Source organism: Lissotriton vulgaris, chromosome 5 (assembly GCF_964263255.1).
Source record: "Lissotriton vulgaris chromosome 5, aLisVul1.2, whole genome shotgun sequence".
Taxonomy (NCBI): Eukaryota; Metazoa; Chordata; class Amphibia; order Caudata; family Salamandridae; genus Lissotriton; species Lissotriton vulgaris.
Genome location: NC_141693.1, coordinates 1,528,781,548 through 1,528,796,297, shown reverse-complemented (window position 1 = coordinate 1,528,796,297; position 14,750 = coordinate 1,528,781,548). Strand labels below are relative to the sequence as shown.

Here is a 14,750-nt window from a genome sequence, read left to right as displayed (position 1 = left end):
GAGTGGTTTTTCATTTACCTCATATTTCATCAGCAAATGTGTCCGCAGATAAAATCATGACTCCTGTAATGATATATCTGTCCACAATTATTTCTGTCTGTACAGCCCCCTGTTCATATAGTGTCCCTGTTTCTGCACTTTCGGATTGTGTCAGAGTATCATGGGACTGGTTTGTCTTTGACCCTCTGTGAATCGATTTGTGGACATAATCCCGGATACCCGTCTTGCACCAGCATCTCTGTACCAGTCGATTGATTTTACCCTTCTATCATTTACTGCTTCCTTCTCCTCTTTCCCGAGCTTAATTTCGTTCAGTACTGATTGCTTAGCAATAAAAAGTCGGTGTTGGCTACAACTGCTGCTATTACATTCTCACATTCGATTCACAATGATCCTTCAATTTTCCACTCTTGTTCTTTCCGTTCTATTCTCATGTTCTTTCACTAATATTATTTTAGAATAGACTTGCAGCAGAATTGTTTAGTATAAAAGAAATTCACCTAACATAACACATTTCTTATACATGTATATTGGTGACTGCATGAAGGTTGACTTGGGTGTTTCTGGAAGGTGAATGTGCGTGGGTTCTTGCATTTCGTCTAAACTGTATATGTATTAATGCTTTTATGTATGTTGGTTGTCTGGGACCAAATACACATATGTATTCTACAAAAGTCAAATGCATTGGCTTTGTCAATTCCTGGTTCATAAGCTCGTAGAATTGGGTCAGATCATTAAGTAGACTGTCTCCAGTCCTGAGCATATGGTAACTAACCCTGGGTGGTGAACTCCGCTCCAGTCGCAGAGTTTGCGTAGTTCTCTGCGTGACGCGGAACTCGCGGAGTTCCGAAAAACTCGGCTCCGCTTCGCAAAGCGGTGTTTTTTTCTTTGCTCGCATTCATCAATGTCAAGTTGGCGATCATGAGTGAGGAAAATTAACCTCTGTGCAGTGCATGGTGCCCTTTAGAATGATTGCACAGTATGGACAAGAATCCGGCACTGTGCAAGCACCGTGAACTGCATTTTTTTTATCACACTCCGTCTCTTGTGGAGCTCCGCGTAGTGCGGCGGAGTTTTTTTTGCACTTTGCGTAGTTCTGCGTAGTGCAAGTCCATGAACTCAGCCCAAGGTTAATGGTAACATATTAAAGTCTGAAAACAGTGCCCCTAATGCCGTGGAAGGGCTGGTCACCCTAAGAAGAATACATGTATTCATTTTAAGTGCCCATGCTTAGCTCCCACTGTTTTTATTGTGGAACCCTCAACTGGGCATGCTTTTTGTTTTGACCTATACCTTGACTGTTTTTATTTGTTCTGCTGATCTGGCTAAATATACTGTGCTGGGCTGAACCTCATGTCATTGTCATCAAGTGAGATGCATGGTTCTTCTTAGTTTAATTCTGAGACTACAACATCTAATAATGTAAATAACTCTGCTTTTCTTGTTGACTTTAGGTTTATGGGGCAGTGCACTGGCAAACGAATATGAAATGAAAGTGTACATCAAAGGTAATAATGCATACTTACAAAAACTACTTTCATTTTCTGCCAAGACATCTGTAAACACTCTACATGGACCTGAATACTGCTGTGAAAACACCATGTAGCGCTTAGTTGTAATGTTGATTGTGCATGTCATGCATATATTTGGCAATTGGTAGCCGAGCTATGATTCCAGTGACACCTCTAGAAAGGATTTCAAGTGAGGTATCCACTAGACAACCGATAAAACTGATAGGGCCATCTACATAAGGCAGTTGTGAATGCTTGTGTGTCTTCGTATGTGTTAGAAGTGGGGTCTCTAGTTGGCAGAAGTATTCACCCTGTACAAGTAACCTCACTCTGGTCTAGGCAATTATAATCCCTAATTTAACCTGTGCTCATTCTCTGAGAACTTGGCACAGAGATGGCAGGCTTAACTTAAGTGTAAAGAATTTGTGAACCACTTAATACAAATAAAACAGTAAAAAACACCACACAAAAATATTCTACACCTAGGTAGAAAAATGGAAATTGATTTATTGAACAAAAGAAGACAAAACAACCAAAATCCAATAAATTGCACCAGAGATATGAATTTTTAAAGATTACATTGAATCTAGTTCTTAAACATCAATAGCGCTTAGGGGTTACTTGAGGTGGCGGTGGACCAGGTCAAATATGTAAAGTCAAGTCGACCGTGATGTCAGATACAGAAGCCCTGGAGGCCCTGCTGAAACAGTACCTTCACCTATGACAAGCATCAACGTCGAAGAGCTACTGTGAGGAGAATATTAACCTATGGGAGGGGTAGGCCTCACATTAATGAAAAACATTTTTGGAAGTGTTTCACTGCCAGGGCATGTAAAACTGAAATGTAGATGTCCTCCCTTTTACTTATACAGCACTCTGCCCTATGGGCTACCTAGCGAGTACCTTAGGGGTGACTTATATATAATAAAAGGAGATTTTAAGACTTGTCAAGAGGTTTTCAATGACAAGTCAACATGGCAGTGAAACTGTACATACAGGCTCTGCAGTGGTAGGCTGACACATGTTTAAACGGCTGCTTAAATGGGTGGCATAATCAGGGTTGTGGGCCCACCAGTGGCATGTAATTTACAGGCCCTGGGCACTCATAGTACAACTTACAAGGGACCTATACGTAAATTAAATATGCCAATTGTCGATACACCAATTTTAATATGTTTTAAGGGAGCGTGCACATGTCCTTTAGCACTAGTTAGCAGTGGTAAAGTGCCCAGAGTCCTAAGGCCAACAAAAACAAGGTCAGAAAAAGGTGAGGAAGGCAACGCGGTTGAATGTGACCCTGCAGAAAGTGCCATTTCCAAACGTATGTGTATATTAATAGCTATAATCTGAGAGAGCATCTTTTTGCAATGTCATTCCCATTTGTTTGGACTGATGATGCTGTTTTACCACTAAAGGGGGATTGCAGTCCCTAGAGTATGTGATCCGACCCCTACAATTAGTAAAATTGGCTAATTCCTAAATGGCGAATTGAACTTCCCCGTAAAGTCATAGTATATGCTGCAGGAAATACACCAACAGCATTGAAAACTTTAATGTCACATGTTGACTGCAATACATGTTGTGCTATTCACTAGGCTGTCCAAGGAACATAAATTCAGGCGTACCTGTGTACCATGACTCCTATAGATTTAAAGTCTGCAGACAAACCTGTCAAAATAACCATCTTTTGACAGGACAAAGTCTGCTAACTTTGTATTGGGATAGGCTACACAAATCCACTATTTTTATATTTAAAAATTATTTATAATTGGTGATTTCAGAGCTTTAGTAAATAGCCAGGAAAATGGCTTTAAAAGAAAATTAACTTTACGTGCCTGTTCCTGTAGTAGGCTAGTTAGCATTAACCAGAAGCGGACCCATTTGGTGTTTCCCCTTAATGAGGCATGAAAAGTGCACCAACAGCAGGGACAAAGGCTTAAGCTTTTTGAGAGGAAGGTATGGGGTGAGAAATAGGAGTCCTATCAGGGCACGAAGGACAACTTGTGAAGGTATAGGAACATCATTCATTTAAATGATTTGTTCTCTGTTTTTCTTACTTGGTTGTGTGAATATTGTGCAGATTTTTTACTTTTTAACTTTTTTGTTAGTGTTAAATACTTAACATATTTTTCGGTGTCAATGATATCAAGGGGTTGCGCCTAGATTTAAATTATTGAAACTATGTTTACCGTAGCAAGTACGGGCCAAATATACGACCATTTGCTTTTGTGACTCACAAATTGTGAAAAATTACGAGTCGCAATTTAAGAGCCGCTAAAGCAAATGTACAACAGTGTCAGACACTTTTAGCGATTCCCAATGGGGCCGCAAATTGCGAGGCTCATGAATATTAATGAGCCACTCTCAATTTGTGAATCCATTTGGAATGGCTAGTCCTCCCAGGGATGGGGGCCTGCTGGGCTCAGCAGACCTCCATGTTTTGGACTGCTTTTGAGTAAAGATGTGTTTTGTTAAATGGTCCCTGGGACCACTGCCTGCTCTTTAAAAATATTTTCCCATGCATTCCCAAAGGGGAAGGGGTCCCCTGGGGTCCCTTCTTGTTTTCAAATGCTTTACTACCTACTTGAAGTAGGTGGTAAATTGCAACTGTTTTGAGACCTCAATTGCGGTAGCAAAACAGTCATACATAGGACTCGGACTCGCTATTCGGAAGGGATGCCCTTGAAACGCCCCTTCCTAATAGTGTGCCGCAAATCCTAATTGGTGAGTCGCAAATAAATTGCGACTCGCTAATTAGGGTTTGTACATGGCCCTTAGGTATTTTTGAATGAGCAAACGGGTCGCAAAGCTGTTTGCACATGCAAAAATATGTTGGACATCAGGCCCTGGGTGGCTTGAGGGCATGGCCAGTGGGGATCGATGTATATCCATCCCCTCTAAGCTCAGCACATTGGGCCCCTGTCAAAGCCAACAAATATGGCTTCATGTGGTGATCTGAGCCCTAAAGAAAGACCCACTGATTCAATGAGCAGGTAATCACTCACAAAGCTTCTAAGGACAAGGAAGGTGAGCAATTCGAAGCTCGCTGATGGCTTAACCGAATAGGGAGCAACCTGGAATTTAAGAATGCAACAGCTACTTCTGTGGCTATTGGATAATTCAGCAGATCCAAAGATGAGTCTGGAGGAGGTACTGCACCATTGCTTCCCTTCCCTCTAGGGCAGCAACATGATTGGAGCTACCCTGCGTGTGCCTTCATGATGAGTCCCGCTCCATATGAGGAGCCTGCAGGGGGTAAGGAAGCAATTTCCTGCAACAGAGGAGAAGTGAGGCGGGTGAATCTTGCAACCCTACATCCAATGCAGATATAGGTGTGTAGATTCTCCCCATACGAAAACGCTTAATATGCAGCATTGTGAGGGCCGATTAATCCCAGGGCTCATAACAGGCCTGAGGCCTAGCACAGATCTACCCTTTGGGATCTAGGATAAAGATTTTAAACACTTTGTAACCCAAGGGGCGGTGAAGAGCTTGTGTGGTACTGTTGATGTATGAATAAATCACTGAGGTCAATGCTGAGCCATAAACGTAGTAGTGTGGCTCACTGGTTAGAGGCGGCAGACCCGAGAGCAGAGGACGGCCCGGGACCAGGGTTCGATTCCCGGCGTGGCACGTTTCTGGACCAGGGTCAGCGGACTCGATAATTCTCTCGCCTCGGTGCCCACTCTGATCAGCGATCACACTCGGCAACTCTGGGCATTAGCTTGCCTCATCTTCACTAACGGCCCCACCAGACCGCCTGGGATGCCTGGTCTCACCCTGGAGATACCCATTAAGGGGACCATCTCTCAGGGAAGCCAGGAAGGGTTTCGCAGCGGTCGAAGCGCCTTGGGACCCTACAGGTAAGTAGTGCGCTATATAAATGCCTATACATTTACATTTACATTTACATTTAAACGCAAGGAAAGAGGCTACATCTGAAGAACTGCTAACCATTGCCATTAGGCCAGCGGCACAACTTCTGATTTTGACAGAGAACCGGGCCAACTCCCCCAGCTGCCTAACTCATAAAAAGAGTCATACAAACTCTGCTCTCCAAATTTATAAATAAGATTAACTCCCTCCCCCAAGATTTCAGTAAGGCATTGTAGAATCTTGACCATTCTCTGCAAAGAACTGAGCTGCGGCTGGACCAAGTTGAAAACTCTAACAAAATTCTCCCACAAAACAAATGAGCAGGCCCTTCAGACTGATGACCGCAACCAGCATTATTACATCTTAGAAAAAAGTTTGCCAATGCTGAAAATCACTCTACACTCAATCGGGGTATCTCAAAGGGCATCCGCCTCCTTACCAGTGGCGCTGTGTACAGGCCTTGTTTGCCCAACTTCTACTAATATCAGAAGGCAAAACATTCCAGCTGGATCAAAAACACAGTGTGGATTATTAATGCCAGCAACAGAGGAACCTCTTGCCAGATTTGCTCTCCTAGGTCCACTTCTTCCAAGAGAAACAAATATTCTTTCTGAGGCCAAAAAATGCAAAGCACAACTTTCAAAGAGTGATACGACTCCACTAATCCAAGATATCACAATGGATTTGCTGCTACCCAACAGTCCTCCGTGCATCTCAGGGTCAGACACAGCTGAGGCCTTTGTAGTCTATTATGCAGCATTATACAAGTCAGTCTCTAGCAGAAAGGGAGATAAAAGTGCTGAAGGGCTTAGGCATATATCCATGTTAGAACTATCAGTGGAAGACACGGAGGAACCTGACCGAGACCTGACAGTGTAGGCGATCGTGGCTGCTATTCGTAACATACGGTCTGGAAAGGCAGCAGGCCCAAATGGACTGGCTGTCGAACTATATAAGTGTGTAGCAGACAAACTGGCTCAGCTGATGTTAAATATGCTTCCGACAGCACAGAAAGAGAGGTGACTGCCAGAGGACTTAAGACTGTCCACCATAATTGTCATCCCAAAGAAGGGTAGACCTCAAGAGCTGTGCAGCTCCTATAGGCCCATATTCTTACTCCAGTTTGAGGTCAAGGTCCTGGATAAGGCGTTGGCTAATAGGCTGCATCTGATTGTCTCTACAGTAATACACCCTGACCAGTCAAGGGTTATGCTAAACAGGAGTACCTGGTTGAATCTCTGACGTTTATACAGAGTCATGCACATGACAGAGACTCAACCAGCTGAAACCCCACCTTTGCTATCGCTGGATGCCTGTATGGCATTCAATATCATTGAATGGTGGTACCTGTTAGCTGTCCCGTCTAGGCTGTGTTTCCGACCAAAATCCTGCGACTGTGTCGGACTCCTTTATCATGACACAATGGCGAGAGTCTGAGTGAATGGGTTGGTATCTAGACTGGTCACACTGCATAGGGGTACATGCCAAGGGTGCTCTCTCCCATATGATTTTTGGGCTGGAGCTCAAACTTCTCATGCCATGGGTAAGTCAGGACCCTCTTGTTAATGTCATCGATGGTGGGGGTTGCTGGGAGGAGCATATTTCCCTATATGCCGACGATATTCTGTTATATGCTCATAAGCACTGTCAGGCGATTCATAGCCTCATCCACATATTCCAGCTATTCGGTAGCTATTCAGGCTTTCAGATAAATTGGGTTGATGCGGCTCACTGGCAGTGGCACTCAAGTTCCATTTTGGGTCGAGTAGTACTATTTAAGATGGCAGCCCCTCCCTTGTTTTCTATATGTGTTACAGAATACCCCATACCCCATTCTGAGTAAGTTTTTTCAGGCAATTGAGGGTGAACTGCACACTCTGCTCTGGGAAGTGGGTAGCCCATGCATGGCACTGCACAAACTGCAGTGAGGCATCTATGAGGTTGGATTGGCAGTTCCAGACCTCAGATGTTAAAAACTGACGTTCCAGCTCAATAACATAAATAACTGGCTTTTTGCACCCCATACTGTACCAGCTTATCAGGTGGATTTGCATGCCATGGCAGTTGGGGGCTATCCAGCAGCATTATATCGAAGGGGCCATGAGAAGCATCACCCTGCACACATACGGGCAGTGGTGCGAGCATGGAGAGATGCCACAAGACTACTGGGGTGGTAGACCAAACTGATGGAGAGAACACCGCTCTGAGAATGCTACGTGCTGAGTGAGGTGGGGTGCCTGCAGGGTTTTCACAGGTGGATCCTGATCAGGATAGACTGCCTTGGAGACGCCTGGCAAAATTGGACCATGATTACATTTGATGACCTACAGACAGAATATGAAATGGCTGATTGTGAGCAATTTTGTTATCTCAGTTGAGACATGCCCTGCAGTGCCATGTACCAGAGGAGGGGCAGTAACCAGAGTACCCCCAACTTGAGGACTGACTACTCCTCGACCCGATGGTGGATAAGGCCATTTCTTTCACCTATCGGAAGCTCATGAATAATTCTCCTGACCCCATAGGCCCTCCGAGGGAGGCATTTAAAGCAGACTTGGGGCTACTGAAGAAAGAGGATTGGACGGAGGCATTGCAGAGCGCCAGGGAGATTACCATGCAGGCACGCTTTAATCGATCCAACTTCGGATCCTACACAGGTCATATGTCCCTAGAACACTCCAACATGGGCTGGGACTCTGTAACTCTGATCGGTGTGCCTGGGGCTGCGTGGAGGTTTCACATTATCTTAGGTTTGTCTCAAAATTCAGCGCTACTGGGAGGGGGTGAATCGGTCTATGATGAATGCCACAGGTCTCCAGGTCCCAGTCAAGGCAAGATGGCACCTACTGGGAGTGACGGGGGAGGATATGTGGCCTGCTCATTCCCCTAGTACAAGGAACTGAGAGCATGGGGGCTGCTTATTCCCCTAGTACAAGGAACTGAGAGCTTGATCTGGACTGGTGCCAACAGGTGGAGAAAGTAGTTTATCAGAGATGGGGATGCCCCCAAAAATGGGAAAAGATTTGGATCCTGTGGGCGGAATACAGAACCTAATTGTGAAGTTTGGGGAAATGTATTGTAGAAACTGTAGACTGGGACCTCAAGGCGCAGGGGGAAGACACTGTGGGATATTATCAAAGACTAGTGGTCCTTTAGTGTATTTTATTCCACCGACTACTGCCGTTGTATTGTACCTCTGTTTCTGTATTATTTGTAATACTGTACTAAGCAACTGTTTAATATAAAGAATTAAACAAAAAAATTCAAGATTAAACCAACATGCATGTGTACCGTTAGAGAAGTGGTCTGCATATATTTACCAAACGAGTGCAGAGTCATTATCAATCAAATAAAGAAAATTGAGGGCGTGGCCAAATATCATAAGGAAATGGCCGCGTAGACCAAAAAGCTCTGTCCTCACAGACTCCCCCGCATCAATCCAACACAACAATCCGAACCCTGAACACAGGATCAGAAACCTGAGGGAACGAGGATCCCCCCAGGTACTCCTGTGTCAATCGCACAACCGGGGACTGAGTACCGACTCCCGTTGTGGTGCTGCCTGCATCCCAGGCGGAGCCGGGACCTGGCCTGCTGGGATCTGGGTGAAGGGAGGCGACTGGCAGGCACCGTGACTCGGGGCCTGGAGCGGCCTTTACACCACACAGCATCTGCCGATCGTGAGGAGGGTGCCCCCTTTCCCGGGAGGGGTATATACAAACAACAGCCACCGGAAGCAGCCAAAAGATGAATCGGCAGAAGAATGGCCTGCCTGGCGGCCGATACAACAAACCTTCGCCCTCTGGTACACTGGGGGAGAGACGGGGAGTTCTTGTGGAGGCGATGATGATCCGGTGAGTGCTGCCTGGGGTGAGCATACTGGGGGCCCTCTGCCCGCCGAGGGCCAAACGACCAAGTGGCTGGAGTTGCTCCCCTTCCCCCCCCTCCGCAACACACTAAGGCCAAGACTGAAGGGGGTTATTACTCTGCAGGTACCAGTGCCAAGAGTGCAATATCCTTCCCCCCCCCCTCCCGACCTGAGATTTCTACTCCGCCGAAGTTCCCTGGCCTGATCAGGAGAGGCTTTTAATGTAGCTGTGTCAAATATTGATGCCCTGAGTGTAATATCCTTTCCCCCTCCACCCCCCTGGACTAAGAGCCCTGCTCCTTTGGGACTCTCCGGCCTGACCATGCGTGGCTGTCGAAATAATTGGGTGCTCTAGGCAGGTGAAAGTATGCAGAATCTGTCGCCGCTCAACGTGGAGCCGCACGACCCACGCAGCGCCTGGTGAAAGGAAGGGGAACAAGGTCTGACAGCCACAGAACCCAACTGCATGATGGCTATCTCTGACAAGCCAAGAAGTACGGGCCAGAAAGGCCACAAAGCGATCCAGTCCAATAGGAAGGACTGGTACGCGGTCGCTAGAGATTCACCCCCGGGTCCGCGCTCGGGAACCAGACCGTGAGCGAACCAGATAATGAGAGCCAGTAATTGTTGCTTAAGGACGTAATGGAAGGAATAGCTGGGATCAGAACTTCCTTGGAGCACAAAATGCAAAAGCTTTCTATTGAAATTAACCTGATCAGGGCAGACCTCACTAAAGCAATTGAGAAAGTTAAGCAGGTAGAAATTGCAGCTGCGAGTCTGGTGAACGATGTCACATCTTCAAAAAAATGTACAGGACTTGCAAACATTCCGCAAATTTACGGAGCACAAGCTGGATGACTATGAAGGATGCCTTAGACTAACTACGCATTCTTGGGGTCCCTGAAAAGGCGGAAGGGCTTAGGCCTGACCTCTTCGTGGAGGACCTTGTCCTAAAGCACCTGAAGCCTAAAGGTCTCAGCAAATTCTTCGCCTGAAACCCGGGGCCCCGCCCTGTCCTATACTAGCGAGAGTATTGAGTTTTAAAGACTGAGATGTCATCCTACAAAATGCTAGAACAGCGCAGCTCTGCTATGAAAATGCTGACATTAATTTCTTCCCAGACTCCACACAACTTGTTTCAGAGGCAGAGAAGATAAATCCTGGCAGTGAAGAAACGCCTCAGAGTCCGGGGACTCAAATATGCTATTCTCTTACCCACAAAGATCTGAGTAGAGTCAGGGGGGAAAACTTGGTTTTCCGACCAGCCAGACACGGCCTCAGAGTGGCTGGACATTCAAGCACACCATGACTCTGGGCAGAATAGCTTGTGCGGGAGATCTGCAGAGGGACTGACATTGACTTTGGCAGCAGGTGATACTACCAGATGTTTGGCCACTTCCTCTTCAAAGCCAGCACCTACCATGACCCGGAGGGATGTCCTCTTAGTTTCCAGCCTTTTCTGGCTAGCTGCCTAGCAGTATCAGGAGGCAGAGACTTCACTGGGTTCTGTACGTGCATTCTGGGAAAGGGGAGAGGAGCGAGACGGGTGGGGTACCCCATTTTCTTTTTTTTTTAGGTAACCAGTTGGGGCGACAGGCGCTCTGCATGGGCAGTTGGGTGCCCAAATTGCAGGGAAGCAGGGTGGGGGTGGTTGGAATGGGGGGTTAGGCTCGGGGGTGAATTGTTGTTTTTTTTTTTTTTTTGGTGTAAGATTTTATTGAAGTTTGCCATCATTACAATGTCAGTACATCGCATCACAGGAAATCGTTTCACATTCAATCACATTTCTGTACTGTTACACAGCTATTCAGCCGACAACCTTCCGGTCCGGCAGCAAACGTTTGGTATAGTGCAAAATGCAATAAGGATACAGTGATAGAATACGTGTCATCTTACTTTTATGTTATTTTTTGTTTTAAATTTAACAAGAACAAAAATAATAGACTCCTGCATAATGTATAGTCACAGTGAATCATCACAGTTGAGTTCAGTGTTTGCCGGTTCCAGGTTCCCAGGCTACTACCCCTCCCTCTCTGAGCACCAAACTAAGTGAGGCCCCCATCAGTCGATTCCTATCCTCCTACACTCATCTACACATTTCCCCCTGTCTCATTCATCCAGCTAGTCATCAACTTCTGAGCTGTCATCCTCTTCTTCCGGCAGTGGCTCACACAAATCCCCCCTATATCTGTTCCATGCTTCCCAAACCTTGTTCCACTTGTGGGGGTTGGCTCTCATTTTATACACTGTGCGTTCGGTTAGCATAAGTCTATCCATCATCCTACACCACAGTGCTAGAGTAGGTGTTTCTGCCACTCCTCATCTCTGTGCAGTGTCGCGTTTGGCCCCCATAGTCCCAATAGTGACCCATTGTTGTTGCCGGAGTGTCAGGTCAGTCCTCTCCCACACATTCAGCAAGCACATACGTGGTTCCGGTGTCAAGGAAGTGTCAAGGGTCTGGGAAATGGTGCGCATGACTTGCTGCAAGTAACTCGAGATGGCCGGACACTCCCAAAGCGTGTGCAGTAGTGTCCCCTCCTCCCCACACCCCCTGAGACAATACGGGGTTTCCGCCCTGTGCATTTTGTGCAGAGAGGTCCTGGTGTAATATACTCTATGCAGTATTTTAAGTTGTATGAGCCTAAACCGGGCTGAAACCCCCGCCTCCCTTGGTGATGCTAGTGCGGCATTCCAATCTGTCTCGTCCATGGCATCTAACTCAGCTTCCCACTTCTCTTTCAACCGTTGTAAGGGGTCTGGGAGATTGTTCAGTAGCTTGCGGTATGTAAGCGAGGTAGCGCGTATTTGCATAAAGTCTGTGAGAAGTCGGTCTTCCAAAGGTGAGGACTCTGGAACAGTGGACCCTGGCTCAATTACTGCCATTAGTGCGTGTCTAATTTGTATGTATTTGTAAGTTTCAGTGGGGCCTGATGCATATTGTTGCTGCAGGTGTGGGAAAGGGATCATCCCAGTAGTGGTCCATAGGTCCCCCACCGTTGAGATTCCAATAGTATCCCATTGGGTAAAACCTTTACTGGATCTAAGACAGCCTAGTTGTTTAGTGTCCCATAGTGGAGTAAGCTTGGTTATGACTCCCCTCCATTTAAGCCGTGTCAGCGCCCTATACCATATTGTTTCTGTGTGTTTGGTTGGACCGAGCAATCGCTTCAGTAGGCTTGGATTATACGGTGGGGCCAGTAAACTATGTGTTCCCAATTGCGCTCTATCTGCTAGACATGCCGGGTCATCATGTGGGACGTGGATCCATTGATTAATGACTTTGAGCTGTGACGCCCAATAGTAAAGCTGCATGTTCGGCAAAGCTATCCCTCTGTCATACCACCCACGATTGAGTTTAATATGCGCTATTCTGGGCGGACGTTCTCCCCATAACAGATCGGTCATTACTGCCGTCACTTTTCAGAAATCGGAAGGCAAGATCAGATCTGGGGTATTCTCCAGCACATATAAGAGGCGCGGGAGTGCCATCATCTTAAACAATGCCGCGCGCCCCAGCAGTGTGAGGGGCAGGGCTTTCCAGTGACGTACATCCGCCTTCAGGCGAGTGAGCGGGGGTGCCAAGTTCTGATCGTAAAACACACCCACGTCACCAGTTACGTGTATGCCCAGATATTTAAATGAAGTATCGGCTACTACCAACGGGCAATCGTCGGGGAGGAGCGGCACAGGACCTTTCAGCACGTAGAGGACTGACTTTGTCCAGTTGATCGTGTATCCGGAGGTCAGACCATACCTATCACAGAGTGCCAACAGTATCGGGATGCCCACCTCTGAGTTAGATAAATAAATTAGCATGTCATCAGCATATAAGGATATTCTTATCTTCCCAGGCGTCACCCCACGTTAGTCCTTTCAACAGTGGTGTAGTCCTAATAACAGTAGCGAGCGGTTCCAACACCAGTGCAAACAGTAGAGGGGATAATGGACAACCCTGACGCGTCCCTCTGGCCAGATGGATCGCTCGGGAGATGTGGCCATTGGCTGCTATAAGTGCAACCGGCTTCGCGTATAAGAATTTAATCCAGGAGAGAAATTTGGGGCCAAAACCCATATGGGCCAGGACTGCAAATAAATATTGCCACTCCACCATATCAAAAGCCATTCTGGCATCTAGTGACAGAATGGCTGCCGGCTCCCTTAGCAAATGGGCTCGCGCCAGTGCCCCATGCACACGCCGGAGGTTTAATGCCGTGCTTCTACGTGGCATGAAGCCTGACTGGTCCGGGTGGATCAGGTGTTTTAAGTGCGGGGTCAGTCTATTCGCAATCAGTTTTGCCAGAATTTTTGCTTCTGCATTGAGCAGCGAGATTGGGCGATACGACGCACAGTCCGTGGGCAATTTACCTGGTTTTGGGATGGTCACTATAGTCTCCATTCGTTGATCCAAGGGCAGAACCCCCGTTTCTCGACATTCTGCGAACATGGCTAACAGTGGTGAGCTCAGGGTGTCCGATACTGCTTGGAACCACTCAATCAGAATCCCGTTAGGGCCCAGCGCCTTGCCCGTGTGCAGCGCACCAATTGCCGTTCGGAGCTCCTCCTCCGTTAGGTCTGCCTACAGTTCAGACACTGCCTCCGGTGATAGTTTCGACCTGTATATCTTGAAGCGCCGACACTGCCGCCTCAGCCGTGACCACCTCTCCTGGAGTATAGACTGCTTGGAAGTGGTCAGCTAAGATGTCTATGATCTCAGAGGGGCGTGTATGATATGTCCCTTCCGGATCCTGCAGTTGTAAAATGTGTCTGCTGCCTTCACTTTTTTTATCTAGCCAGGCCAACAGTTTGTTGGCTTTGTCGCCTATATCATAGACCCTATGCGCAGTCGTCTCAATATTTTCTATTGTCCGTCTGAGAAGATAGTCATGTAGCTGTTGACAGAGGTGGAGTGAGTGGCATGTGTCCTCCGATGGGAGTGCCATATGGGCCGCATTAGCTTGTTCCAATTTTAGTTCTAGTGCTAGCAATTCTTGTTTCTGTGCATGTTTATGTCTCGTGATCGTCGCAATCGCCTGCCCTCTCAGCACTGTTTTATATGCTTCCCACAGGGTCGTTGGGGAGGACACTGAGCCCGCATTTTCATTGAAGTAGTGTTTAGTCGCTTTTTTTAAGTCTTTACAGACGTGAGGAATTTTGAGATATCCAGGGTAGATTGGGTAGATTCTCTTACGTGCTAACGCTGTACAGGACATGGTCATGGTCAAGGGGGAATGATCTGATATACCCCGGGGTCTTATCTGTACATCATTGATCGTGAGTCGGCCACCCCCCAGTGTAAGAAAATAATCAATACAGGATAGGCAATCGTGTGTGGCCGAATAATAAGAGTATTGCCGATCCTCGGGGTGTATGTGCCGCCATATGTCAACCAATCCCTGTGCCTCCATGAACTCGCTGAATCTGGTCGGGCCTGGTGAATTCGCCCGGGTTGGAAACCTATCCTGTGTGACATGAGCCATTGCGTTGAAGTCTCCTCC

General features: G+C 46.9%; 1 protein-coding gene across 2 annotated transcripts in view; it reads left to right on the top strand.

The window, feature by feature from the left end:
- The window catches only part of LOC147712934 (cytosolic phospholipase A2 gamma-like), a 646,694-nt gene that overhangs the window by 335,720 nt on the left and 296,224 nt on the right, over positions 1-14,750 (top strand). For both annotated transcript variants that reach the window (XM_086920395.1, XM_086920396.1), the window contains exon 9: positions 1,455-1,508. In XM_086920395.1, the coding sequence (XP_086776521.1) occupies positions 1,455-1,508 (54 nt within the window). The remainder of the gene's footprint in view (positions 1-1,454; positions 1,509-14,750) is intronic.